Source organism: Malaclemys terrapin, chromosome 5, assembly GCF_027887155.1.
Source record: "Malaclemys terrapin pileata isolate rMalTer1 chromosome 5, rMalTer1.hap1, whole genome shotgun sequence".
Taxonomy (NCBI): domain Eukaryota; kingdom Metazoa; phylum Chordata; order Testudines; family Emydidae; genus Malaclemys; species Malaclemys terrapin.
In genome coordinates this window covers 115,287,115-115,313,207 of record NC_071509.1, presented here as the reverse complement: position 1 = coordinate 115,313,207, position 26,093 = coordinate 115,287,115, and the positions used below count along the sequence as shown (strand labels likewise).

Sequence of the window (26,093 nt, the reverse complement as noted above, 5' to 3'; positions counted from 1 at the left end):
TCACAAGTAGAGCTTTGTGAATCTTTTTTCCAAAGAAACCTTTTTTTGGGGAGGGACAAAAAAGAAAATTCAGCAACACCAAAACATTTTGTGAATTTGTGTTGATTTTTGCTGAATGATTGCAGTCAAAGCACTTAACAATTCAGAAAAAATCAAAACCTTTCATTTCAAGACACTTGCAAAAGTTTCACTTTTTTTTTTTTAATGCTGAGTGGCTTTTTGTACAGAAATTTCCTTTACTTTTATTTGAAAATACTTAAAGTAAAAATGCTCAAAATTAAAATGCAACATTTTGTTTGACCCTGAAGAAATATTTTTGACGCTTTGATTTACTAAATATTTTTTTAAATTGTTTTCAGTTTGAGCTGAAATTTTGCTTTTTTGGGGGGCAATTGCCGGCAAACAGAAAAATTTGTTATTCACCTAGCTCTCCTTATGTGTGTTAAGGAGAATTCTGCAGTGCCCTATAAATCCTGTTGTGGGGATGTGATCACTTTTCTCACAGCCCTGAGACCGGTGGACCTTTTCTGGTCCGTCCTGAGCCTGAGATTATCCCCAGTGTTATGTAGACCCGTTGCAATACCAACTAGCCATAAACTGCTGTTAGGGGAATCTCTGTCTCTGGCATCCATCTGTAAATAAATGCGTGGTCAACTTAGAAGGGGACGGTGATGTAGGGCAGTTTTCTGGGGGCGAGGCAGTATCGGCAGCAGTTTGTAGGTGCTATCTGTACACAGCAGTGTGCCCTTTTGGATATTTCCTGGTGGGCACCCCCATCTCCCCTGCAACTTTTGGGCTAGAAACTAAAACTTCAGTGATGGTTACAGCCTCTTGTAGTTTTTTTACTTTGTTTTTAAAAATAGGTAAATTTCAGATGCATTTTTTTTTTAAATACACCTCTACCTTGATATAAAGCTGTCCTCGGGAGCCAAAAAATCTTACCACATTATAGGTGAAACCGTGTTATATTGAACTTGCTTTGATCCACTGGAGTGCACAGCCTGCCCCCCGGAGCACTGCTTTACCACGTTATATCCGAATTCGTGTTATATCGGGTCGTGTTATATTGAGGTAGCAGTGTAAATTAGGCTGCAGTAACCCAGGAAGACTTATCTCCAGACCACCTCCCACTAAGTCTCAGACACATCAACAGCAATGTGCTCCTGTGGGTGCTTCAGTGCTATTTTTCTTTGGAGGGGGCGAAATGTTTTTACACTTGTATCATATTTTTCAATACCAATTTTTTACCTCTTGAGACAGTTTCTTATCATATGTGTGTGGATGTAAATCTGGAGTAACTCCAGTGGAGAATGTAAAGTGGGGCCCTGTTACAATGTTTCCTGATTAAAATATAATCTTAGCTTGGTTAATGTTTTCATAACCCAAAATATACAAAGCCAAGTCATAAGTAAACTTAGGGTGAGAGCTTGATCCCTCTATAACAGGAATTTTGCCATTGATTTCAATAGGGGCAGATTTAATCCGTAGTACCTCTTTCCAATATATCTAGTACAACCTGTTGATATTTGTACCAATCACTGGTTAGCGTCTCCCATTTCACCCTGAAGCCAATGAGCTGTTACTGTACTGTTAGAAGACACAATATTCTAGGATAGTGGCAATTGCCAGTTAAGTTTTCATTCATGACCTATTTTAACATTGCGATCCTTTATCGGTGAGGTTAACTGCTTTGCAGTCCACTTCTCCATTGCCCCTTCTGTTGTCTCAGCAGCTGACTCAAGAACACTTATACAGCTGCAACACCCAGGGCGCTGCAGAGGTGCTATTCATTTCTTGTTCTCTTCTTCAGAGTAATATTTCCAACTAGCCCTTCAACAGGAGCAGCAAGAGAAAGCATCTTCATATGCCTATAATTTCTACAGCCTTCTGGGCCTGAAGTGTTCTCATTCTGTGAGCACTTGCATCTGTGTTTAATATGAAAATTTCTCAGGCAAGAGTAAGGCAACACTGAAACAGTCCTAGTGCCTGTTTTAACTCTGCAAATGCCAAAGTACACTGTGGTGATACTCCAGGCATTTCTCTTACTCCGTGTATGCAATAGCTTTTCCTCTATTGGCAACCCAGAAAATGAACCTGGGGTAATAGGAACAGCAGAGTCCTAAAAAGCTGTGTAGAGCTAAAAAGCCAGCCAGTTCTGCACTCCTTCACTTTATCAGTGGAAATTCCTTCCTCGCTGATCAAATGACCAAGGGAAAATTATCTCTTTTTAAAACAGCTCACATTTCTTTGGATTCAGTTTCAAATTGTCATTCTTAACCTTATCGCAGACCCTTTATAAATGCACCAGTTCCGGACCAAAAGATTTAGTATGTACCAGATTTGTTATCCATGTATGACAAACAGTCTGAAAGAGGTGCATGCCACAGAGTACATTCTCCATGAGCCGCTTAAAGGTTCCAAGAGCACTGCATAATCTAAAGGACATTACTTGAAATTGCCAGAGCCTTTATCCTGCTGTAAAAGCCGCCGCCTTCCTGGTTTTTTGGATCCATTTCCACCTTTGCAGAGCCAATTAAGATCAACATGGAAACTGAACTTACCCTATTACAGCACTAAATACATCTGTTTCTGACAAAGGACAGAAATCCTCTGTGACTGTAACAGAGTAGCTGGCCCTTTAAATAAAATTGGGCTCAGCACTCCTTTTCCAGTCCAGGTGTGCCCTAGTTTGGTGTAATGAGCAGGGTTGGGAGTTCAGAAAGGGCAGTTCAGAACTCCAGAGTTGTCAAAGAGAACTTATAGGGAGAGCTTGGAAAGGGCAAGCCAACCAGCACTGATAATAAAGAGAACTCAGAGGAAGAGCAGAGCTGAACTGAAAGCTTCAGGGAGGGGTCCCACTGAAGGATGGGGTGGTGAGAAGTCCCGGGTTGAGCAGTGGAGCCACAACAAGCTGGTGAAAGCAGAAGCTAGGAAGGCAGTCAGTCACCTACAAACTTCTCCAGGCTGAAGAGCTAAGCATGGCCAGAGATAATTGGAGAGGTCTGAAGGCTCAAAGCAGCAGAGGGAGATATCTGAGGGCCAGAGAAGGCTGAAGGCTGGGGAATGGATAGGGCTGAGCCCTCTGATGTCTCCAGGCAATAACTAGAACCATACGTGGGAAGGAAATAAGGCAGAGAAACACTCTAGGTAGAGGAGCTGGCTTTGGCATGGTGAGAGATGCTAGAGCCGTACCTGGGAGCTGAGCTGGAGCCCGGTGAGAGACGCTGGAGCCATACTTGGGTTTGGACGGTTGGGGACGAATGTACTGTTTGGACTGTTCTGAGGCTGGGGGATTTGGGGTAATAAGCTAAAATCACAAAAAGGGGTATTTATATACTCTGAAGGGTGCAGTGAGTTTATCTGAGGAATCGAGAAGGAAACTGAGGCAAGGGACCACTTGCTGGGCTGCCATGGGCGGGAGCTTCCAGTGATCATTTAATCTTCTATCATCCACACAGAATCTGGCATCAATAATCCCTTTTCACACCCAGAAATTAAGGCTGATGCTAGAGGTTCAATTATCTCTTCCTGACATTTCATTACTCATCTGTAAAACTCTTCTCTGTCAGAAAGTGAGAGTCCGCGAGGTACTTGCTTGAAAAACATGCTTCTCCTAGTGTCTGTCTTGGTGTATTTACTAATGCAATAAAACTCTTTATCTTGGTTGATTGAGGGAATAAATTCAACCAGAAACACTTGTCAAACGCTGCTGCTTGTAACAGTGTCCACTAGTGCACTGGATCAAATCTAGTTAGACCTTTAGAAACTCATCTTCTCCCCTCTCTTCCTACTAGATGAGCTGCCTCACATTTTCTCATTATTGTTTTATTAACGAACACAAAAAAATCTGTATTTTTCAAACCGACTTCACAAACCAACTAGAATGCTTGTCTTGAAGCTAATAGAGCTGAACCATCTTGTAAAACCAATTCTCTTCTCTTTTTGATAGGTGCGAATGTAACCCATTGCTCAGTATATGAAATGGGTATCGCTCTATGACTGATTCACAGAGGATATGGATCTATTACAATTCTCAGCTTGGGAGGTGGTTCCTTTTAACTCATGCTTTTTACGGTAGAGGTCTCTGGTTCAGTGCCAGATGAGACCTCACTTATGTGATAGCTGACACACAAGGGATTGAACTGAGTACCTCCAAAGCTAAAAGAACAAGGTGGAGCTAAAATGCTCGGCTCTTAAGGTGAGAGCTGTAACAGATCTCTATCTCTTTTGGCTCAGGTACAGAGGGGAATACACAGTACGTATTGGCCAGATAGGATCAAAAACATTTGGCTAAAAATAGGCAGTGTGACTCTGAGGGGGGAAAACAGCCTGTGTCAGTGAGTATTACTATGTATTCTATATTGGAGGGTGCTAACATTAAATCAGCCCACAGGATAAGAGCCACCGTATTTATTTGCTTTATTCACCATATTGATTTGCTTTATTCAATCATAAAAATCTTTAAAGGTACAAACAAAAGATGATGGGGTCTAAGACGCATGTGATATGTACTTGTCCAGACAAGGGCTCATTATAAATATAGAATCCTAGAATATCAGGGTTGGAAGAGATCTCAGGAGATCATCTAGTCCAACCCCCTGCTCCAAGCAGGATCAACAGCAACTAAATCATCCCAGCCAGGGCTTTGTCAAGCCTGACATTAAAAACCTCTAAGGATGGAGATTCCACCACAATATGAAATAGTTCTTCATATTGAGGGGGGGAGGAAGTGAAAGATTTTGTTCAAGGTCTGTGCATGTTTTGGTTCTGTACAATTGCCTCACCTTCATTGCTGGGCAAAGGCGAGAGCACTGAAGAAGTCACTTGGCTCTTTGCCATGTTCCCATCACAATTGGAAGCATATGACAGCAGTGGGTTGTAACCATTGCAGGTTAAAATCCTTAAATGTTTATTTGCGGAATGCTGGCTGGCACTTTCCTTTCACATAGCAATTGACTAGCGATCACTAGAATTCTCTGACCTCAATGGAAGCTACCTACACATCCTAGGGTGAATTTGGCCTGAAACATGTGTAAGGGGTCAATAGAACATGAGGAAGCATCAGCTCTGATTCTCAAATCTCTGAAAGTGAAGAAACTGCTTATTCTTTCACAGCTGGATCCAGATTCACAGTTGTTCTGCATCCCCTTTTTGCACCAGCTAAGGTGGAACAAATGGGTTGGAGGGGTGGCATAAGGCAGGAGTAGCTGCACAGGAGCCCCCTGTTCCTAGGATATTTCTCTATTCCTGGTGCACAGCCAGATCTGTGCCATCTCTTCAGCAGCCTCACGCACCCTCCCGCCTGCTGGGGGACATTCCAGGGTGAAAGGAGGTGTGCTTTTACTCTCCATTGATTCTGCACTCCTGCAGTGGCCCATTGAAATAGTGGATAAGTTTGGCCAACTCTCAGTTCTACTCAGTAGCCTGCACTGGGAGACAAACTGGCCCCCAGTTGTTCCTGGATAGAGGAGGCACAATCTGTTTTTCCCCGTGTTCCTGGGCCAGCCCTAGGTCCAGCACAGGGATGAATTTGCCCCTCCTAGGGCTGGAGGTGATTGCCATATCTGAAATTCTTAAGAAGCAGTGGTTGATGTTTTTCAAAAAGACAGTGATGGCCAGTCTTTTACTTCCTAGTTAAGAGTGAGCGTTTCCTAGTTTTTGTTGGTTTTTGTTTTTGCTCTTCTTATGGAAAGAGAGGTAACAGGTACCCATTTCCTTGTCTAAAACATACAGTGACTTCTATCCTAGGCGCTGGTTACTTTGACAGGATTTAGAGAGAAAAACAAAATATAAAAATTACAGAATCCCAAATAATAAACTTAAACAGTAGGTTGGTAATATTGATCCCTTGAATACCAATAGTTACACTTTTAAAGAATCAATCTGGAAACAAAATTAACTGACATTTCTTTAGTACTAAGAACACAAAGCTAAATCCCACATGCTGGCTTTTACAAGTATAAATATATAAAATGATTTTAAAACAAGTTCAAATTACTACTTAATTCCCTTGGAATAGACCACCTGTAAAATACAGTCGGAAGGGTATCCCTGAGTGTTTATGTAGAAAGAAACCCATTTAAGAGTATTTAAAACAAAGGGGTACATTTTTTCAAAGCAGTAGGTGGGAAGTACAAACAGGAGCCCAACCCTGCAATTTTTTCATAACTTGAGTAACTTTACTCTTACAGGTAGTCTTATTTGTCTTACATGAGTAAAGTTATTCAAGTGCGTAAGTGTTTGTAGGATTCAGAGACAGCATTTGTAAATGGATTCCCAAATGTTCATGTAAGAAACAGTAAGTGCATAAAATTAAGACAATATATTTTTAATTCTTTGCAACTTTGAAGTAAAATATTAAGTTGTTAGCCATGCTTCTATCTCTCCCTTGTTTTGTTTTAGCCATTCAATATTATTCTTTACTGTTTCGAGAGCCTGTTTTCTGGGTGCTTGTCCTGCTCCAGCATTAGGGTATTTTTCAAAGAAATTTTCCATCTTGAAAAGAGAAAATGAAAATGAATTCACAGGCAGCAAGTACTTCTGTTGTATTTAACATCAAATAATTTTTATAAGGCCCAATTCTATGTTCTTGAAATCTGGGAAAGTTTTACTTGAGAAAGGACTTCAGGATTGGACTGGTAGTACTTGAATAATTATTTTATAGCATTCAAAATTATGTGAGGCATCTTAGAGAATAAAAGGGCAAGTTTCCTGCTGAGGAAGATCTTATAACTTAGTAGTTTAAAATGACTATAGGCATCATCTCCATACCTCCCAAAGCTGAAGGTCAGTGTTGAATGTTTGGGTTATTGATACTATTCGACCAAGATTTCTATCATTGATTGTGTATCTGAAAAAAATAAATAGTATTTGATATAAAAATATTGCTTTTTTTGGAGTGTTTGTTCCTTTATTGTTAAACGCTTTTAGCATCATGAAATAGATGTTGCCCCAAATTCCAGATGTTACAGAAATATTTGAAAAAGCATATTATATTATTTTTGTACTATTCTGTAGTTTAGCTATACCTGGAGAGATCTCTGATGTAAACATATTCAAAGAATGGTGTCTTCTGCCTGGAATCAAGCCAACCCTTGAGAGAAATTTCCATTACAACACCCTCACATGTCTGTGTCCCTTTGTGGAGCTAAAATTGAGTATGGCCAGAGGACCTCTGTAAATTGGCAGGCTTAATGTGATTCTATGCCCTCATGTGAGTTTCAATTAGATTCCCTTTCTAATGTCCTTCTCTGGTAGTAGGAGTGAAAGAGCATCTCAGGAATCAGTGTGAATAGACAGAAGCAAAGCTGGAAGCTTATTTCATTGTTACTACAAGAGGGAATAAGAAATTTACAAGACCCCTCATTGTAGATTGCTGTGAATAAAGAGAATATTCTGTATTAGGCCAGATTGGGGATTGACTGCTGCAGAGTCCATAGAAGAACACTCCCATAACTCTGTGGAACTTGCTACAGTTTTCGCTTGGCATTGGCTGCTAATGATCCTTTAGGAATAGAAATATACCTTGTAGAATAAGTCTTAACTGCTTTATCTACATCTTTTTATTCCTCAAATTCATATTACAATTATTTACCACACAGATTTACAGTTCATAAAGCCCAAACCATAATACGGCACACCTCTAGGAAACTGTCCTGTATTTTCTCTCTCCTTTTCCTAGAAAAATACTTGGCTTTTTATGAGTAAATATTAAAGCAAAAAGCTTCCTGACTGATTCTTCTGGTGCTGTCACAACTTAGTGTGGGAGAGATCACAATTCACTAATGGTGACAATCAATATGCCTGCAGAAAACCAGAATGGGCAGTGTCTATATGGGTGAAATGACTGGAAATTCTTTTTTTTGTGGGGGGGGGAGGGCAGGGGAAGATGCAAAATCTACCTAGGGCACTGGGCTACAATGCATTTTCTCTGTAGCTGTTTTTCAAGTCTATTGGTTGTCCCAGCAGGTGCAGCCCTTTCACACTACTTACATGGGTGTTAGTCACTGAATCCATGGAATTATTGCTAGCCTCTGCAAAGTTTCTGATGAGCTGGTGTGATGACTCCCTCTGAAGTTTGTTTAGTTATTCCACTGGTAGCTTAAGTAGTGTGGAGGGCCTTATACAGCCTTTAGTCTGCGAGGAACTGAGTGTTGTGAAAGCTGTGGCAGATTAGGGTGCTCAGTATCTCACAGATCAAATGTTAATGGCTGGAGTCTCAGAAAAGCTGGTCTCCCATAAACCAATGGGATTATTCACATGCTTAAAGTCAGGCAGGTTTTTAAGTAACTTGCTGAACTAGGGCCTTAAATGTTCTTCCTATGTTATGCAGTGTTTCAAAGATCTGATAGCTAGTTACTCTGTCCAAAAGAAAGGCAGGTAACTAGCACAATGTAGTTTTGATTGTTACTTAGCTCTCAGCAAGTTTTGATTCAGACTGGAACTATTGTGTAGTATTTTCAAGTTGGCAGAAACTTTTTTTTTTTCCTCACCACAGGCTGCAATAATATTTAAAACATTTTCAGCTCTCTGTCCAAAGGAGTTGCTTCTTAGAGCCATTTGCTTCCACAGAAATGGGTAAACCCAAAGATATTTGCAAGTTTTGCTTCACATTAATAGAAATGGATTGATGTGTTCCTGTACCTAATGGTGACTGTGTGGAGAGACTAAAGTAAGGTGAGATAAGAAAATAAAGAGCAGGAGACTTAGAATTAAGTGTAAAACATTCAAAGGATGTTAACATACCTGCTGACTAAGTATTCCCAGTTGAGCCGTATCCAGTCCCAAGCCATGGTTTTGCCATAGCTGTTATAGGAGATGTATCTCAGGACAGTGAACACATCCTGACTTTTAATAAGACTGGTGTTATAAATATATTTTAGATACCTAGGAGAAACCAGATGGGAAACAATTAAACAGACTTTTTAAAATCTTTCATTAAAGATTGTGAAAAGTGAGTTGTAAAGAAACGATTCAAGTTGCTGAGACCAACCTAAACCGTCTGCAGAAATATTTGTATTTTACTATGGAAAATCTAACACTAGAGACTTATTTTTCCTAGACCATTTTAAGGATGAAATAGGCTGGTCTAAAATGTGATTACCTATTAAGGATAAGAGGTTTTTTTTTTTTTTTTTCCAAAAGTGACCGGCATGTATACATCGCTAGTGTTCACTTTTTTTTTTTTTAAAAGGTGCCTGGGCTCAAGCAATAACAATGGCATCTTCCACATATCATGACCTTGTTTGCACCATATGTGCAAAGTCATGCCTGGCACACTACTGCCAGAAGAGATGCTGGAGCTGAGCCCCAACACAAAGTAAGCCCCGGGCATCTCACTGAAAAGTAACAGGGCTTACGGCCCAGATCCTCAAAGATATTGAGGCATCTAGTTCCCATTGATTTCCTAGTTCACTTGAAAATTTTACCCTAAATCTATCCGTTTTCTGTCCCAGTGAGTGAGGTCAAAGTTCCTTCATCTAATAGGATGAAATCTTGTGAACTATAGAAGGTCTATAATGCAGTAGGTCACGGGTGTGACCAATAGGTCCATAAAATGGGTGGACTCACTGTCACATAGACACATTTAAGGACAATATTGGGAAGCTACTCCTAGCTACAATGTACAGTAGCTGAGGGTTCTGTTCTTCCACTCCATAAACAAGTGGCTGAGTGCACAGCCAGCTTTCTCAGTGGTGTGTTCTTTTTTTCCTTTATTTAACTAAAAAAGTTGATTCTGGGCAGGGCCAAATTCCACCTGTGAGTTACCTACAGTGCAGATTTTTTGTTGTGTTTTTGCTCTGCAGATTTGGGTTTGTCTGAATAATCCATGTTTTAGTCATAGAAGTGATGACTGTGTAGGGGTTAGTTATGAAATAACCTTAAATGATGTGCCCCTGTGAAGTTATACACAATGCTAACCTCGGTCACCACATAGCCATATTACTGTTACCTTCATCCCCTCTCTTCTAGTTCTTCCTATTGTTAATTCTGCTCATTTGTTTAATCTTGTCTTCAGTTGTAAACTCTTTTTGGGGCTAGGACAATGGTGCCCAGATCCCAACTGGGACCTTGGCGGATACTGCCCTGGTGGTGGTGGTGGTAGTAGTAGTCGTAATTAGGGTAGTTCTATGCTTTCAAGAGATGAAGAGCTATAAAACCCATCACCTGAGCGTATTCTTTCAGGCAAGGGAACAATGACTTTACCTAGTTATTGGCAGTATAATCTCAGGGAGGACTACTCAAGAGTGACAGCATTTGACAATCTGCTGTGTTCTATATCCTACTTTATAGATGACCAAAAGTAGTAATGTGGGTGGGTATATGGGGGAAGGAAAATAACTCTTTCAGCATATTTTCAGCAACCTGTCCAAAAGGGTGATGTTCTTCACTGATGCCAGACCATAGAGCAGCTTTTCTTTTTCTTGAGCTAATGAAGTACTTTGGTATTTCTGAAACATATAGTTCCATGATGTCTCATTGCCGGAGTTCTGCATCCCATAGCGATATACCAAGAGCCGGAGATTTACAGATGGACTAAAAAACATAAAGAAATATATTATGGTTGCCACCTTTTTTTGAGTTGCATTAGAATACCATACACAGTACTCTTAACTGAATGCAAAAACCATGAATATTCACCTTGCTCCATTTAACCAGGAATAAAATAAGCGAGATGCATTGTTCAAAGCATCCTGGTCATCCATGCTGCATGCAAATCCTAAAACATCTGCACGAAGAAGCCTTTTAAAAAAAATAAAATAAAATAAAACAAAACAGAGAGAGGGAGATTTTCCTAGTGTTCCACAATCTGAGTCTATCTATAATATTAATATATACAATAAATTCTTAACCTCATCACATGGCTTCCAGTTTCATCATCGTTCCAACCCAGCTTATTTGCAATGGGTTTAACCAGACTGCGAAAGTATGTCTGAAATAAAGAGGTTTTCTGATTACCCTTATAGGTTTCATGATGTAACAAGGTTTTCATCTTCATAGTTTGCCTTTTTAAAAATTCCAGTAACAACAACATACCCCGGGGGAAAAAAACTTTCAGCAAAGTCACCATGTCATGAAAGGATGTGAACATCATACTGCACCTTTGCTTTGCACTGTTATGATGCACTGACACAACATGAAGATGTCCCATCAGCCTCAAGCCTTGTCTACACTATGATAACATAACCACCAGTGTAAACTAGGACACACTCTGCTCAGCTTGGTCCCCTGACATAATGCTGACTACAGTTTGTGCTTATCTGTGCTGACCACTGAAGTATGTTCAGCCCCAGGTCAGCTATCATAATTGCTGACAACCTCACTGAGACATGGTTACCTTTCCTGGTGTAGGTAAGGCATCCGAAGTTTTCCTATCTTGAACAATCCTGCTTGTAATACATATGACAGCCCTGGCACAAAAACAACTGTACAGTGAACAATCAAAATAGGTGGCAACTGTAACTCGGAACATTCCAATTTTATTTCCAGTATATACAGATCCACAGTCTGGGGATCTGTATAATTCATGGGCCTATATAAATCAGGTCGCAAAATATATGTTGAGTATATTATTTATTATACGTCTTTTAATGTTGAAATTATACATAAAACAGCTTCAGCAACTTTGAAAATCACTCAGCCTTCAATACTATAATTGTTATAGCCCTGAACTGTAGGATTAATAGATTATAAGCAAGACTTTCATGGTTGTATCACCTTAAACCTGGGGTAGAGCTCTATATCATCTCCAAGCATGTCTCTGAGGTAAGATACAGCTGATATAACTCTATGCCAAGGTAAATAATCCTCTTCATTTTGTAGATATTTTGTTAGATTCAGTGGAACAGCATAATTCAAAAGTTCAGCCCTGAGGAAGGAAGAGAGACAATTGATACAATCTTACAAATCCTGTCTCATTTGTAACTGGAACACCCAGAAGTCTAATATACTGGGTGTTAGTTGTAACCACGTTCCATCGCTGCATCATTCTTGTGAGGAGCTCTTTTCGGAAGGAATTCATTGTATGCAATTTGAAAACTTGCGTATTTTGGAAACAGTTTTTGTTGTTGTTGTTGTTGTTGTGGACAATGTTTTATTGGTCCTATTGTACAATCTGTAGGAAGCAGAGGGACTCGCCTCAGGAGCATGTGCCTCTCTAGAAGCAAATCTGTTCAAATCCAAATTTCAGAAGACCTCAGCCTTCTACTTTTTTTTCAGTGTCTGTTTGCCTTAGTTTAATTTCTTCTTCCCTCGCCATCAATCACTTTCCTTTTCTCTCTCTGTCCTTCAAATCACTCATCATTTCTTCCCCAGCCGTGTACTACACCCAGTCTGCCTCTTCTCTGATAGGAAGAGAGAAGGACGGAGTGGGCCTCCAAACAAGCAGTGTCCTCTTTTCCAGTTTCTGTGAACATGGTCAGGAGAAGAAGTTTTCTTGTCTCCCTCTTCCTCCCCTATTCTGCCCCCCTCTCCCCCCCGCTGCCATGGGATAGGGCTGATTAGGAGTTCTGGAGAGCCAACAAACTGTGTCTTCTCTAGGAAGGAAGAGGGGCAACATCTTCCTCTTCCCTCCCCTCCCCAAACAGTAGGAGGTGGGGGCTGCTGTGGCTTTCTTATCCCTTTCCTCCCTGGGAATGTGCTATATTATGGAACAGGCACTCATGAGGATTCAACTCACTGTCTGGTCTAAAAATAGACTAGGCAGAGCAAGCACACCACCATTCAGCACGATGCTCTTGGGAGAGCAGCAATTGTTCAGTCCATGGGGGTGGGGGGAGAGAAATCAGACAAATTCATTGCTGGTCGACCAGATTGATGCTTCAGATTTTTTTTTTTTAATCAAAACAATTTGGCAAATTCAGGTGAACTGAAACATTTTGTGAATTCAGGCTGAATCTATCCCTCCCTCCTCCCCCCCCCCCTCAACACACACACACACTGGAAAAAGTTTCTGTGAAAAAATAATTTCACTCCGCTTTAGTGATAACCTGATTGACTTCATAGCCTATTCTGAGAACCATCTCTCCCTCCCTATTACATGGTGAAACGGTCGAGGCCTGTATAAAAGTCTGCTTCTGTACACCTGCTTTTAATGTAGACTCTCAACTCCCCACTCCCGCACTTGCGTGTATTGGAGATTTTTGTGTTATGATGGGACAGCTGAAAATCACACACTTTTAATTGTGTTGCAGTCATGGAAGTGTTGTAAATTTCATCCGCAATGCTATGGGGCATATGTCCCAGCAGCACTATGAATACATAGCTCATCTAAGGATTAGTTTTCTCTGCTGAAAGTATTTGGCTACAGATTTATCAACTTATAATAAAATGCAGAAAATCTGCTGAATCTATTCTGAGTAGGTGTTACTAGAGGAGGTTGTTTCAAATCAGTAAGTAATTACAATAATACCTAGGGCTAACAGTGCCTTTCATCAGTAAATCTCAATGTACTTTAAAAAGGGTCAGTAGCATTATCTCCATATTGCAGCTGGAGAAACTGAGGCATAGAGTGGTTAAAGTCACTTGCCCAAGGTTAATCAGAAGGCCAGTGGCAGAGCCAGGAATACAAACTGGCTTGCAAATCTTTTTATGACACAGAAATAAACACTGAAGATCTAAACATGGGGAAATAATAATTTTAATATTGGGAAAAAATCCAATGAATTCAGTGGGACTGCTTTTGTAACTGTTCACCAGTGGGAGTAAGGGATTCATACTCTGGCTGTAATTTTGTATTTGCACAAGCAATGGGTATCTAGTGGTCTGATCACATGACTGAGAGCTAGAAAGCCATAAATTCTAATACCACCAATTCACTGTTTGGTCTTTGGCAAATCCCTTAACACTTGTGTATCTGGGTTTCCTTATCTGCAAAATGGGGATGTTAATCCTTACCCACTTTAAAGAGTTGTTGCGAAGATTAGCTAGTATTTGTAATGCAGAATATAAGTGACATACAATATTTGGTAATGTGAGTCTCACAGAAGGGACAAACTAGCTCTAAATATCTAACTAGTATGTTTAATAATCATGAAATCTTATGTTGTGGGTTTTTGTTTTGTATTGTACATGGTATTGAACGTGAAGGGTTTGATTTTAAACAAATTAGATGTACAATTCATGCACACACTTGCTGTGATTGAGTGTGCAATTCAGTCACGTGGGAACAAATGATCATAATTAATCCCTTGCATACACAACTGAAATAACTACAAGTAAATTGAATGCAAAATTGTGCATATATTTTGCTTATGCAATTGCATTCTTAATGGGTTTAGTAACCAGGCCCAAACCATCTTTATTTTCCTGACTTTTTTTTATGGAACTCTGTTATCAACAGTCTTTCTAGTTCTCACAGTGTTTATCTCTTTTATACACAGCTACTCAACTGCACACCCACAAGAGCCCTTCACTTCATCCCAAGGCAAAAGGAATTGTCTGTATTGTGTGATAGCAGCAATTAAAGTGCTAAAGAGATTATTATAGCACCGTGCTCTTTAAAAGGGCTCAGATAATATACTTGGGGAAAAAGTTATGGAACATACACAGGAGGCACTTTCCAAAGAAAGTTCTGAAGGATTATTATGATTAGATGTCACGTACAAGAGCAGAGCAGCTCTGAAGGAGCTCTCATTACCATTCTAGGGCAATCAGCATTGTGTAGTTACTTGCTTTTATTCACCAAATAAACCTTGAAAAGGTACACACAGTTGTGTGACTAAAAAAGAAGTTACATCTCATTAACTGTCCTAATTCAAGATTCAGAAAGAAATTTGGTGGATTTGGGGATATCTATGGAGACATATACACAGAGGGACACACCCTCTGTGACTCTCCTTAGACACCTGGTTTCTTCTGAGAACATGGCTTCATCTGGAACATTTCTGTCTTTGCCTTGCCATTCACACCAGGCTCAAAAAGTCAAGAGTTCTGCAGGCAGAGATAGGAAATAAATCCTTCTCCCATTGAAGCGAATGGCAAAACTCCCATTAACTTCAGTGATTCAGGATCAGACCCTAATACTGGACAGGTAAGGCCAACTCTAACTGATATCAATAAGAGTTGTACATACATTTGAATTTGCTCCTTATGGAGGAAAATGTAAGAGAAGAAAAGGCTGCTAAAGACAAACCAAAGCCTAATTCTTTCTGTAGTTATAACAAAATAATAGTTTAAAAAATCTCATTCTTACCATCCAAACCAAGAGAATGCCAATATAATAAACAGTGGGAAGACATGAAAACTATTTTTAAATATCTATAAGAGGGGTGGGCAAACTTTTTGGCCTGAGGGCCACATCTGGGTATGGAAATCATAAGGTGGGCCATGAATGCTCATGAAATTGGGGTTGGGGTATAAGAGGGGGTGAGGGCTCTGGCTGTGGGTGCAGGAGGGGACTCCAGGCTGGGGCAGGGGTGCGGGAGGGATGAGGGTTCTGGCTGGGGATGAGGGATTTGGGGTGTAGGAGGGTGCTCCAGGCTGAGAGCAAGGGGTTCGGAAGGCTAGAGAGGGGTTGGGGCCTGGGGGTAGTGGTGAGGGCTCTGGCTGGGGTGGCGGGCTCTGGGGGGGGGAGCCAGAAATGAGGAGCTCAGGGTGCAGGAAGGGGCTCCAGGCTGGGGCAAGGAGTTGAGGTGCGGGGGAGTGCTCTGGGCTGGGATCAAGGGGTTTGGAGGGCGGGAGGGGGATCAGGGCTGGGGCAGGGGATTGGGACACAGGAGAGGCTCAGGGATGCAGGCTCCGGGCAGTGCTTACCTCAATCAGCTCCCGGATGCAGCGGCACGTCTATCCTCCGGCTCCTACATGGAGGCGCGGCCAGGTGGCTCTGCACGCTGTCCTGTCCGCACGCGCCGTCCCTGCAGCTCCCATTGGCTGCAGTTTCCAGCCAACGGAAGCTGCTGGGGCGGTGCTTGGGGCAGGGGCAGTATGCGGAGCCCCCTGGCTGCCTCTAAACGTAGGAGCCGGAGTGGGGACATGCCACTGCTTCCGTGATCCATGCAGAGCGGCCCCTAACCCCATTCCCCGGCTGGAGTGTGGGAGCAGGGCAAGCCCCAGACCCTGCTCCCCAGCAGGAGCTCAAGGGCTGGATTAAATCGGCTGGTGGGCAGGATGCGGCCCGCGGGCCATAGTTTGCCCACCCCTGGTCTATTATGTGTTAGTTTCATTATAAAACCTACCTTGCCAAAGAAAACACATCATCCAGAAGCCCGGCACGATCAGCAGAAGAAAAAGACTGCACGAGGGGAGGAAGAATGAGAGAAAAAAGTTGTTTATATTTTGTAGAAGAAACAACAATTGTTAGTAGATTCCCAGAAACCAACCAGCTTACAACCAAATCCAGTTAATTTCATCAGACTCACCATATGGTTGATAGCCAATAATCTGCTTATGTTATTCCAAGTTTGTGTTTCATAATTTACACGATAAAATCCAATGTGGTCTGGATTTATTTTCAGTAAAGAATCAGGGTTGCTGGGTGTTATAGTAATTCCTGTAGCTGTAAACAAATACTAATGAAAAATGTACATGCATATAAATATAATGCTGGGGGGGAGGAAGGGTGCTCATTGGAAATACATTCACTCCAAAAATTCATATTTGATTTTTAACCCTTATCCACAAAGGACCCGAAGCTTAATTCTAGGTTGGGTGCTCTAAAATGGCAGTGAGTAAAGATATTGATGTAGCTGTTGGCTTAGAATAGGAAATAACTGTGGTAACAGTGTGAAATCTGTAGGCAAATGTTCTTTATTGAATGGAGACTACTGTACTTAGAATAAGCATAAAGGGAATTATTCTTTTTGCAGTAAACACTTAATCACAAAAATATTCCTATTAATATTTATTCCAAGAGCCTCTATCAGTTCTCAGTGTTATGGTTTGTATTAATCTGATTTTATATTTTACCTATTTATCCTCTGCATGTTTTTCCATTTTATGTCCATGCATCTCTTTTCCCTTCCTCTTCCTTGACTTAATTCCTATAACTACAGATTAATTAAATCCCAAAATAAACCAAGCCCTTACTCAAGTCTTGAGGTTCCTGGAAACTCAGAATGAAGCCTAACCCTTGAGGATGATGTTTCATTCTCAAAAGTTAAACTGCTCTCACTGTGGTCAGCAGTTTTGAAAGTTCACTTAGTGCCTGTTCCAGTGTCTGAAGCAGAAGACTTTTACTCCAGTGCGTATTGACTCAGCCCTTAGTAAATAGTATTTCTGACTTCGGATGAACCGTGCAAGGTATTTCAAAAGACTGTTCTAATTCATTGGGACAACTCTCATCCTCCTGTGTTGTGATGGGGAGAGTGGTGAGAGAAAATTCTTTCATGCAATTTTGTTATGCATCATAACATAATGGGTAGGTTTAATTTTCATCCTAGACTCTGAATGCAAGTAAATTAAACACAAACTTTTTAAAGTGATTTAAAAAAACTAAACTAAAAGACGGAGACAAGTGCTAAATACAAAAAGAGAATAGAAGAGCTGGTTATATATATGTTCGAATTTTGAAATTTTGTTGAGCAGTCGAAATTTTTCAAATTTTGAAATGTAGAATTTTTGGAAAAAAGCACACAACTTTCATGAACATCTCCTTTTTTTTTTTTTTTTTTTTGAGCAGAAAATAGTTTCAGCCAACTCCAAACATAAGAGTACTGCAGCTCCCTCCACCTAAACTAAGCGAGTCCAGACTGCCACCTGTCACTGCAAGAGATGTATTTATCAGTATCCAGATCCAGCTTCTCCCTTAGGCTGAGATTCAGGAAAGCACATACTTAAGTCCCATTGCTATCAATGGGACAGCATGCTTAGAAAGGTTTCAGAGTAGCAGCCGTGTTAGTCTGTATCCGCAAAAAGAAGAACAGGAGTACTTGTGGCACCTTAGAGACTAACAAATTTATTAGAGCATAAGCTTTCGTGGACTACAGCCCACTTCTTCGGATGCATAGAAAAGCACCTACACATGTGCTTAGCTATGAGTAGGGATGGATTTAAGCATATCTTAAATGTTTGAATATGCAGGCCTCGCACATACACACGCTATCATTAACATTAAATGGAAATCTTTGTTTTAATGTGCCCAAAATTCCTCTAAATCAAATGACCAATTTTATATTAGGGTGAGTGTCATATTGTGTGAATAAATAAGAATAGATTTTAATTATTGGTCTTAATTAGCATAATCTTGTTTATGGGAGGGGCTTATTCTCATTCCAGGGAAAGACCTTAACTCCTTTATTCTCAAGCAGTGTGTTTCAAGCACTGAAGAGCATAAAAGTTAATTACTTTTTAGTTCTTAGTAAGGATATTTTTAAAGCTTTGTGTGATTGTCACATTGAGCCTACTGTTATTCTTAAATGAAACATTACTGAAGTTTACCTGCAGATACTGATTTATTGTAGAATGTAACATTTGTTTCGGTCCCAGCACGCCATTTCACTGGGATATTCCATGTGTAACTGAAATGATTTCAATTGAAAAAAATAAACAACTTTTGAAAGAGAACCTAAAATAATACATTTAAAACATTTTATCAATTATCATGATTAATAAATATATTTTATTTATTGTAGCATCTATGGGCTCCAGCTTTATTGTGCTAGGCACTGCAGAAACTTACACAGGTACATAGATCTTTATAAATTGACTATGAAGAAGTATCTATATCTAGATATCCACTAATATATGACTAAATACCACAGATAACAAATTTTGGGCTTTCCCAACAGCTTGATTATTTAAATATAATAAAAACTTCTTTAGGATATCTTCCTGGCAAAAGCAGTTTATAAAAAATTTGGATCCAGGCAAGGTAAAATAGATAGTTGGTTATTTTTATTGGACAAATGCTGCATGATTAGGACAATATTCTATTTCTAAGTTAAAATAAAAGGTTTGAAGTTTCTGATAGCATTCCTCTTTTCGATATGGAGAATAGCAGTAGTTAGTCCCTAAAACTATGAAATATACATAATTGCTGCCTCTGGCAGACTGAGCACTGGACTGGGAGCTATGGACTACTGAGTTTTAGTCCAAACTCTGGCATTGACTTTGTGTGGTATTAAGCAAGTAACTTATGCCTTGATTTAGCAAGGTATTTAGTCACATGCCAAACTTTAGCCATATGAGTAGTTCCATTGACCAAGCCATGTTTTGGAAATCCATGGAAGGATTCACATGCTTAAAGTTAGTACGTGCTTAAGTATCTTTCTGAATGAGGGCCTTAATGTGCCTGTGCCTCGGTTTCCCTATCTATAAAATGGGAATGATATTTACCCAATATCAGAGGGGTGTTGTGTGGACTAGCTAATTTCTGTACCATTATATACTGTAAATGTGTTTATTGTAATTATACACAGTTGGAAATATAGTCTTGTTAAGTAGTATTTCTGTATCATATCATGCTAATCTAGTAGATCACAAGGCATTGAATTTAATGAAGTATGATTATATGTGGATGGGTGACCTTAGCATTAATGTAGAGGTTTATATGTTCAAAGTTTTCTACAGACAGTAACTTCACAACACCCCTGTGTGGTAAGTTGCTAAGGATTACTATGCCTGTTTTACAGATGAGGAAAACTGAAATAGAAAGTGATTCTTTGAGGGCTATACAACGAATCTGTGTCAGAAGGAGAATTAGAATTCAGGACGTCTTGATTGTTCCAATCCCGTGTTTCTTCTCTTAGACCACATTGATTCCTCCCTCCCTCACTGAGTGCCAGATTGTGATCGTATCTTACTCCTTGATAAGTCTCATTGAAATGAATGGGAGCAGTTGGGAAGTAAGGTACTATATAATGCAAGGGTATTAATATCCAGCCCAGAGATGTTTTTCTAGCATCTTAGATACCATGGCAACAAACACTATACAAAAACTTGTCATTCTTCTGACTTAGAATCAAAGGAACAATAGCTTCATTCTAGCAAGTAAGAAAATGAAGGAAGTCATGTCTCTTTGCTACCTACGGGGAGAAAGGTCAGCTCTTGTTTTATATTTTTAAATAAAAATATTTTACCAGATTTTTACATTTCTAACTTTTATTAGCTGTCTTTTGGAGAATTATTCCATGGAGTTTAAAAGGGTTAGTACTTGGCCAAAAGCCTGTCTGTTGCATCTCTCCAGGATAAAGCCGATAAAAGAGTTTTTAATATTTGTTTTGTAAATGCACTTAGTGGAGTGATTTTTCCTTTAGTGTTTTTATATGTTCCTGAGATCATGTACATAAATACTTCTCTTGGGCATTAAGTACATCGTCCATATCCGGTTAAGTATGGGTATTGAGGATGTGTTCCTGACATGCTATATTGCAGCCACATACTTGTCTACCAGCACTATTTAAAAAACATGAGTTCTTGAAGTTGTATTTCTCTTCTGAGTGTTAATATCCATGACTGGACTTTGTTAGGACAGGGGCACTGTAACCATCTAGGGAGACAATCCCTGCAGGCTTCAGAGAACAAAACTTTTATTAGACTCTGTTTCACAGCTTAGTAACAACCCCAGACCTGGAGCTGAGCTGTCACAGTTCCACTGGGGGGCACAAGGCCCCAGTAGTCTCCTCTCCCACATCAACGCTGGCTGGGGGAGGGAGTACAGTTTTCCAGTGCACTTGGATCCTTTGCAAGGGATAAAACCTATTCCAATTAAGATATCAGGGTTTTATTATATAATAATAATAATATAATTATATAATTATATATATATATATAATTATATATATATATATGCATTTTATCCCTAAGCACTTGATAAAACTTTACTTATCTAGAACTAATTTCCCCCACCACTGAGATGCCACTGTTTCTGGAATGACTGGAGCAGTTCACAATGTACATGGCTGATTAGAGCAGGACTTGCTTTAGGATTTACATTAAAAACATGATGAACACCAAGAACCTGATGCTCTAATTCCTTTGGTTATCTGAGGAAAGCCGGGCTGCTGGATTCACTCCCTTCTGAGAATAATGCAATGAGCCAATTGTTGTGAACAGTAAGGAGCTGCTAATTGAATACCATCTTCCATATGGCACAGAGGTAGAATTTGCAAAAATGAAATTTTTTCTTGGTTCAAGTCTGCAAATTTTCTTTTTCTTTTTTCTTTTTCTTTTATTTTTTTTTTTTCCAGTTCAAATCCAGACCAGGTCACTAGTGACCAGAAGTGGTTTTTCTGGCTGACGGCTCTTTGATCTGTGTAAAATTAGTTGATGGCCAATGTCCAAGCCCCAATGGTGCCCACTTCACAAAACCACCACCGCAGTTGACACTGTTTGACAGCCTTGTTGGCAGTCTCAAGCAGAAAAGGCAAGAATTGTATGGACGTGGGGACAGAACTACTCTTTTGACTTTACTGATGGTGCTCTGTGGGTTATTGTTGAGACACACGTGCTGGGCAGCATGGGGAAGGCTGCATTGTTCTGTCCATGGTTGTACCTGTTTTGGTGGCTAAAGTCTCCAGGGCTGTAAATAGGGCATCTTCCACCATCATGAAATTCACTCAGAAATATTGAAAAATTATCCATATATAACTGAAACTGCTGTGATCTCCGTTACGCCCAGTCCACCATACTATTTGTCCTCCCTTCCTCTTCTTCCTTTTGGATTTAGACATTTGGGGCTGGTCCACACTAAGCCCCCAGTTCAAACTAAGATACGCAACTTCAGCTACGTGAATAACGTAGCTGAAGTCGAAGTATCTTAGTTCGAACTTAAAGGTACTTACCGCGGGTCCACACACGTCAGGCAGGCTCCCCCGTCGACTCCGCCTACTCCTCTCGTGGAGCAGGATTACCGGCGTCGACGGCGAGCACTTCCATGATCGATTTATCGCGTCTAGACAAGATGCGATAAATCGATCCCAGAAGATCGATTGCTTGCCGCCGAACCAGCGGGTAAGTATATATGTACCCTTGGTGTTCTACACTGAGACACAGAGCTGATGCAGTAGTTGTCCTGGGTGTGGGAAGTTATTATACAGCATCCTGTTAAGTTTTCTTGTAATTTACTGATTGTTGGGTTTCCCCTGAGACCTCTTCCACTTGGTCTCCCAAGAACTCAGTTCACTTCCAGTCTTGTCTGTTACTCAGGTTCCTTTATTTGGCATAAGGCAAAGTTACGCAAAGTTGATTAGACTCAAGCATAGGGGTGGATGGCGTGTACCTTGCATCCAAAGTTACACCACATACCTCTTCCTTTAGACATTACATTTACTGTACATTGCATTACATGTTTTGGGAGGTAACTGTAAATTCAAGGTAGGGAGAAGTGTGTGTGTGAGAGAGAGAGATAATGAATACATATGAGCATATCTATCTACAGCATCTCTCTTTCTGCTGTTTGTCTACAGGACAGGCATATACAAGAAAACCTTACCCTAGTGCAGAGGTCGGTTCAGAAGAATTTGCTGAGGGGTCCAACAGAAAACGTCTCTGTGTGATCTTTGAATTAGCTTCCACACTCAATACAGGGTATCCCATCTGCCTGGTCCAGGTGTCCATCACTTCCTTCACTGGCTTATCACTTGCCTAAGAATAACAGCAGATGGTCACACTGAGAAAGCTAAATCAGACTGAAGAGGGAATAAAACGCTCATGCTGAGTGGCTGGGAGACCAGAAAGGGAACAGGTTTCCCTCATTAATGTTAGGGCTTCGTTCAGCAAATAAGAGAGCAAGATTGGCTCAAAAATATTTTATTTGTTAAAACCTTTCATGGTGCATGTAACAGAAGAAAAGTAATGAGCTGTTAACAGAGACATTTTAAATACTCTTAAAGCAAACAGGGTTAAACTAGGTCAGGGTTCAGGCAGTAGGAGGGGCAAAGAATATTCCCTGCCCTTGTGGCTTGCTCCTCTCTGCACACTTCAAGCTCAAACGATTTTCCTCCTCTGCTGCCTCCTTCTGAGGAGGGAGTAGAACACAGGAAGGACTAGCTGAGATTCTAGCACTATTAGCGAATCTCCTCTATAGCAGAATTCCCAAACTATGGTCTGCAAGCCAGTCCTTCCAGGTGCTCTGAAGAGAGCTGAGCTGCTGGTTCCATCCTCCAGACAACTTCAGGTAGGTGCCGGTGGAAGGAAGGAGTAGCAGCCAGCACTAGGGACTGCTGGTGGAGCTGCCCACGAACTCAAGTGTAGCTGCCTCTCAGATTGAGGCCATGGGACTTAACCAGTGCCCCTCCAACCTACCATGTGCTGGATGGAAAGGAGCCAGGTTTAAGGTGTTCTCCAGGGCCAGAAAGTACTGTGAGTAGCAGAGAGGGAGAAGAGAACAAGGAGAGAGCCAGGCTGGGCAAGCAAGAGCCTGGGACTAGGAGGAGGGCAGGATGAGACACTAATGTAGAACTTGGGCAAAATGGCTGTCAGGAACCTGGAGGGGGAGAGGAAGGCATATGGTGTCCAAGTAAGCAGCTGGGAACTTGGGGAGGCAGAAAACAGTTGGGCCTCAGGAGGCAACTGGGGAGCAGCGTGGGAGGAAAGAGCCAGAACCTGGGGAGAAGGAAGGAACCAAGGTCTGGTGGGAAACTAGAGAGCAGTAGGGATCCAGGGTAGTTAAACTGGCAGTCATACTAAGTGCTTAGATCAGTGGTTCTTAACCAGGGGTATACATGCCCTTGGGAGTATGCAGAGGTCTTCCAGGGGGTACATCAATTCATATTTGCCTAGTTTTACAACAGGCTACATAAAAAGAACTAGCGAAATCGGTACAAACTAAAATTTCAAACAGACAATGACTTGTTTATACTGCTCTATATACTATACACTGAAATGTAAGTACAATATTTATATTCCAATTGATTTATAATTATATGGTAAAAATGAGAAAGGTAAGCAATTTTTCAGTAATAGTGTGCTGTGATACTTTTGTATTTTTATGTCTGATTTTTGTAAGCAAGCAGTTTTTAAGTGAGATGAAAATTTGGGGGTATGCAAGACACATCAGACTCCTGAAAGGGGTACAGTGGTCTGGAAAGGTTGAGAGCCACTGGCTTAGATACTGTTGTGATGAGCGCTATAAAAATCCTACTATAGAAAGAATCATGTTAGGGGAGTGTGTGTATACGTACATTTAAGTGAGACTGATGTGGGCAGATGGATAGGTTGGAAGGGTTGAAATTTCTTGTGTATGTGGATTGCTTTGCTTTGTCAGTTCCCCCTCACTTGCGTCCAGTTCCAACCCACACCTAAGCAATTTTCCCATGCAAAAAATGAGTATTGTATTTACTAGAGGGATGAGATTTGGAGTTTTCTGGGCTGGAGGAGGCTGCCTGGGATATGATCTCTCTACTAATGAGGTTCACAATATGAAAAAGTTTGGGAAACCCTGCTCTGTAGGATGAGTACAGAAACTTTTAATAGCAAGGGTGTTAATTGTTACAGACCATACCAGTGCCAGGGATTCCCAGAAATCATCTGTCTTTGCATTCTGGAATTGGTATTTCTTTAGGTACTCCTAGGAAAAAAGAGAAGAAAATGTTTTAAATATTTGCATGTCCTTCCTCACCTGTCAAAACAATGCACATATTGTAATGTTATCTGTAGTACTAATATGAGGAATACCTTCCTAAGAGTGGTGTTATTCTTAACCAGCAAAGGCTTTGAGCAGGGCCGGCTCCAGCATTTCTACCGCCCCAAGCAACAACAACAACAAAAAAGCCGCGATCGGCAGTGGCAGTTCAGTGGCAGGTCCTTCGCTCCTAGAGGGAGTGAGGGACCTGCCGCCCCCGAATTGCCGCAGGTGCCGCCCCTCTCCCTTGGCCGCCCCAAGCACCTGCTTGTTAAGCTGGTGCCTGGAGCCAACCCTGGCTTTGAGAGAGATGTACATTTGTTTATTTCACTGCTTTCTGCACAGAAGAAAAGTGGAAACACTTGCCAAATGCAGGGTCCACAGGTTGTTCTAAAAAGGAGATCTCCGGGTATGTCTACACTACCAGCTGGATCAGCGGGGATCGATTTTTATCGCCTCTAATGAAGACACCACGGTAAGTCGATCTAAGTACGTCGACTTCAGCTACGTTATTCACATAGCTGAAGTTGCATAACTTACATTGATTCCCCCTCCCCGCCCCCCCCCCCCCAGTGTAGACCAAGACTCAGAAATATCCCAACTCCTCCCTGTATAAATGCAGGTTGGGAGCTTTGAGAAAGCCAGAAACACTGAGAAATTATTGCACACTGAATTATAAGTGTCAAAATATTAGTCCATATGACTTACAAACACCATTTCCTAGTGAAAATTTGGGGGGCATGAAAGATCTTAATGTTAGCCAGGATGAAGTGTGATTTTAATTTATACACTGTCCATAAGAGAACCAGCCTCTTCTTCCTTCTGGAAGCTAAATTGGGTCCATTGTTTTTTATAAAAGTTTTATTAATTTATATGTCTCAATTTAAAAACAAAGGGAATCAGCAAAAACATAGCTGCTCATTGATGAGACATTTGAAAAGGTGGAATAAAGTTTCCCCATCATCCCAGTCTTATGTGCCTTCAATAAATCAAATGGAACCATATTAATCCAAAAACATTTCAGTACTTCCCAAAGGACAGGCCTATTCTTAAGATGGGGAGTCAGTATTTTCCAACATGATACATTAATGTGCAATGTATTAATCCTTGGAGAGGGCCCTTGACTTTTTTTCTTTGTTGTTTACTTGAGTGGACAAAATGTAGTTGTATTGTACATTTCTGTCTTATTAAATAGGTCACAAAAAGAGTTATTTTAGGAGTGTCTAAAAGTGGAAATCAAAGTTGAACTATGATAACTTGGATAACTGCATTCTGTGATCAAAATCTTCTTAAAGGCTTAACTGATAACTAATAATTAGCTATTTAATGATTTCCTGTTCTGCTTAAATATTGAATGCTAGAACATGTTATCCCCCAGTTCAGTGCTACTCTGAGACTGTGACACATCAAGTAGTACGTGATATTTTCTGCCTACAGAATGTTAGGTAGGTGGTGCTGTTTGTTTCAATCTCCGCCACAGCTATTTCTGTGCTTTTATAGGGATTTGGGTAAGCAGGAAGTATTTATCACGGCAGCTTGTGCTTATAATGTGGAGTGTGACTGAATATTCCTGTCTTGTAGGACTGTCCTTGCT

General features: G+C 40.7%; 1 protein-coding gene across 1 annotated transcript in view; it reads right to left on the bottom strand.

The window, feature by feature from the left end:
- Window positions 1-4,395: 4,395 nt before the first annotated feature.
- The window catches only part of ENPEP (glutamyl aminopeptidase), a 48,997-nt gene continuing 27,299 nt past the window's right edge, over window positions 4,396-26,093 (bottom strand). The window contains exons 9-20 of the mRNA XM_054031067.1: window positions 24,380-24,445; window positions 22,370-22,521; window positions 18,376-18,455; window positions 16,359-16,495; window positions 16,176-16,231; window positions 11,719-11,869; window positions 10,854-10,933; window positions 10,642-10,743; window positions 10,366-10,536; window positions 8,746-8,886; window positions 6,772-6,850; window positions 4,396-6,495 (exon numbers count right to left, since the gene is read on the bottom strand). Of these exons, the coding sequence (XP_053887042.1) occupies window positions 6,358-6,495; window positions 6,772-6,850; window positions 8,746-8,886; window positions 10,366-10,536; window positions 10,642-10,743; window positions 10,854-10,933; window positions 11,719-11,869; window positions 16,176-16,231; window positions 16,359-16,495; window positions 18,376-18,455; window positions 22,370-22,521; window positions 24,380-24,445 (1,353 nt within the window). The 3' untranslated portion in view covers window positions 4,396-6,357. The remainder of the gene's footprint in view (window positions 6,496-6,771; window positions 6,851-8,745; window positions 8,887-10,365; window positions 10,537-10,641; window positions 10,744-10,853; window positions 10,934-11,718; window positions 11,870-16,175; window positions 16,232-16,358; window positions 16,496-18,375; window positions 18,456-22,369; window positions 22,522-24,379; window positions 24,446-26,093) is intronic.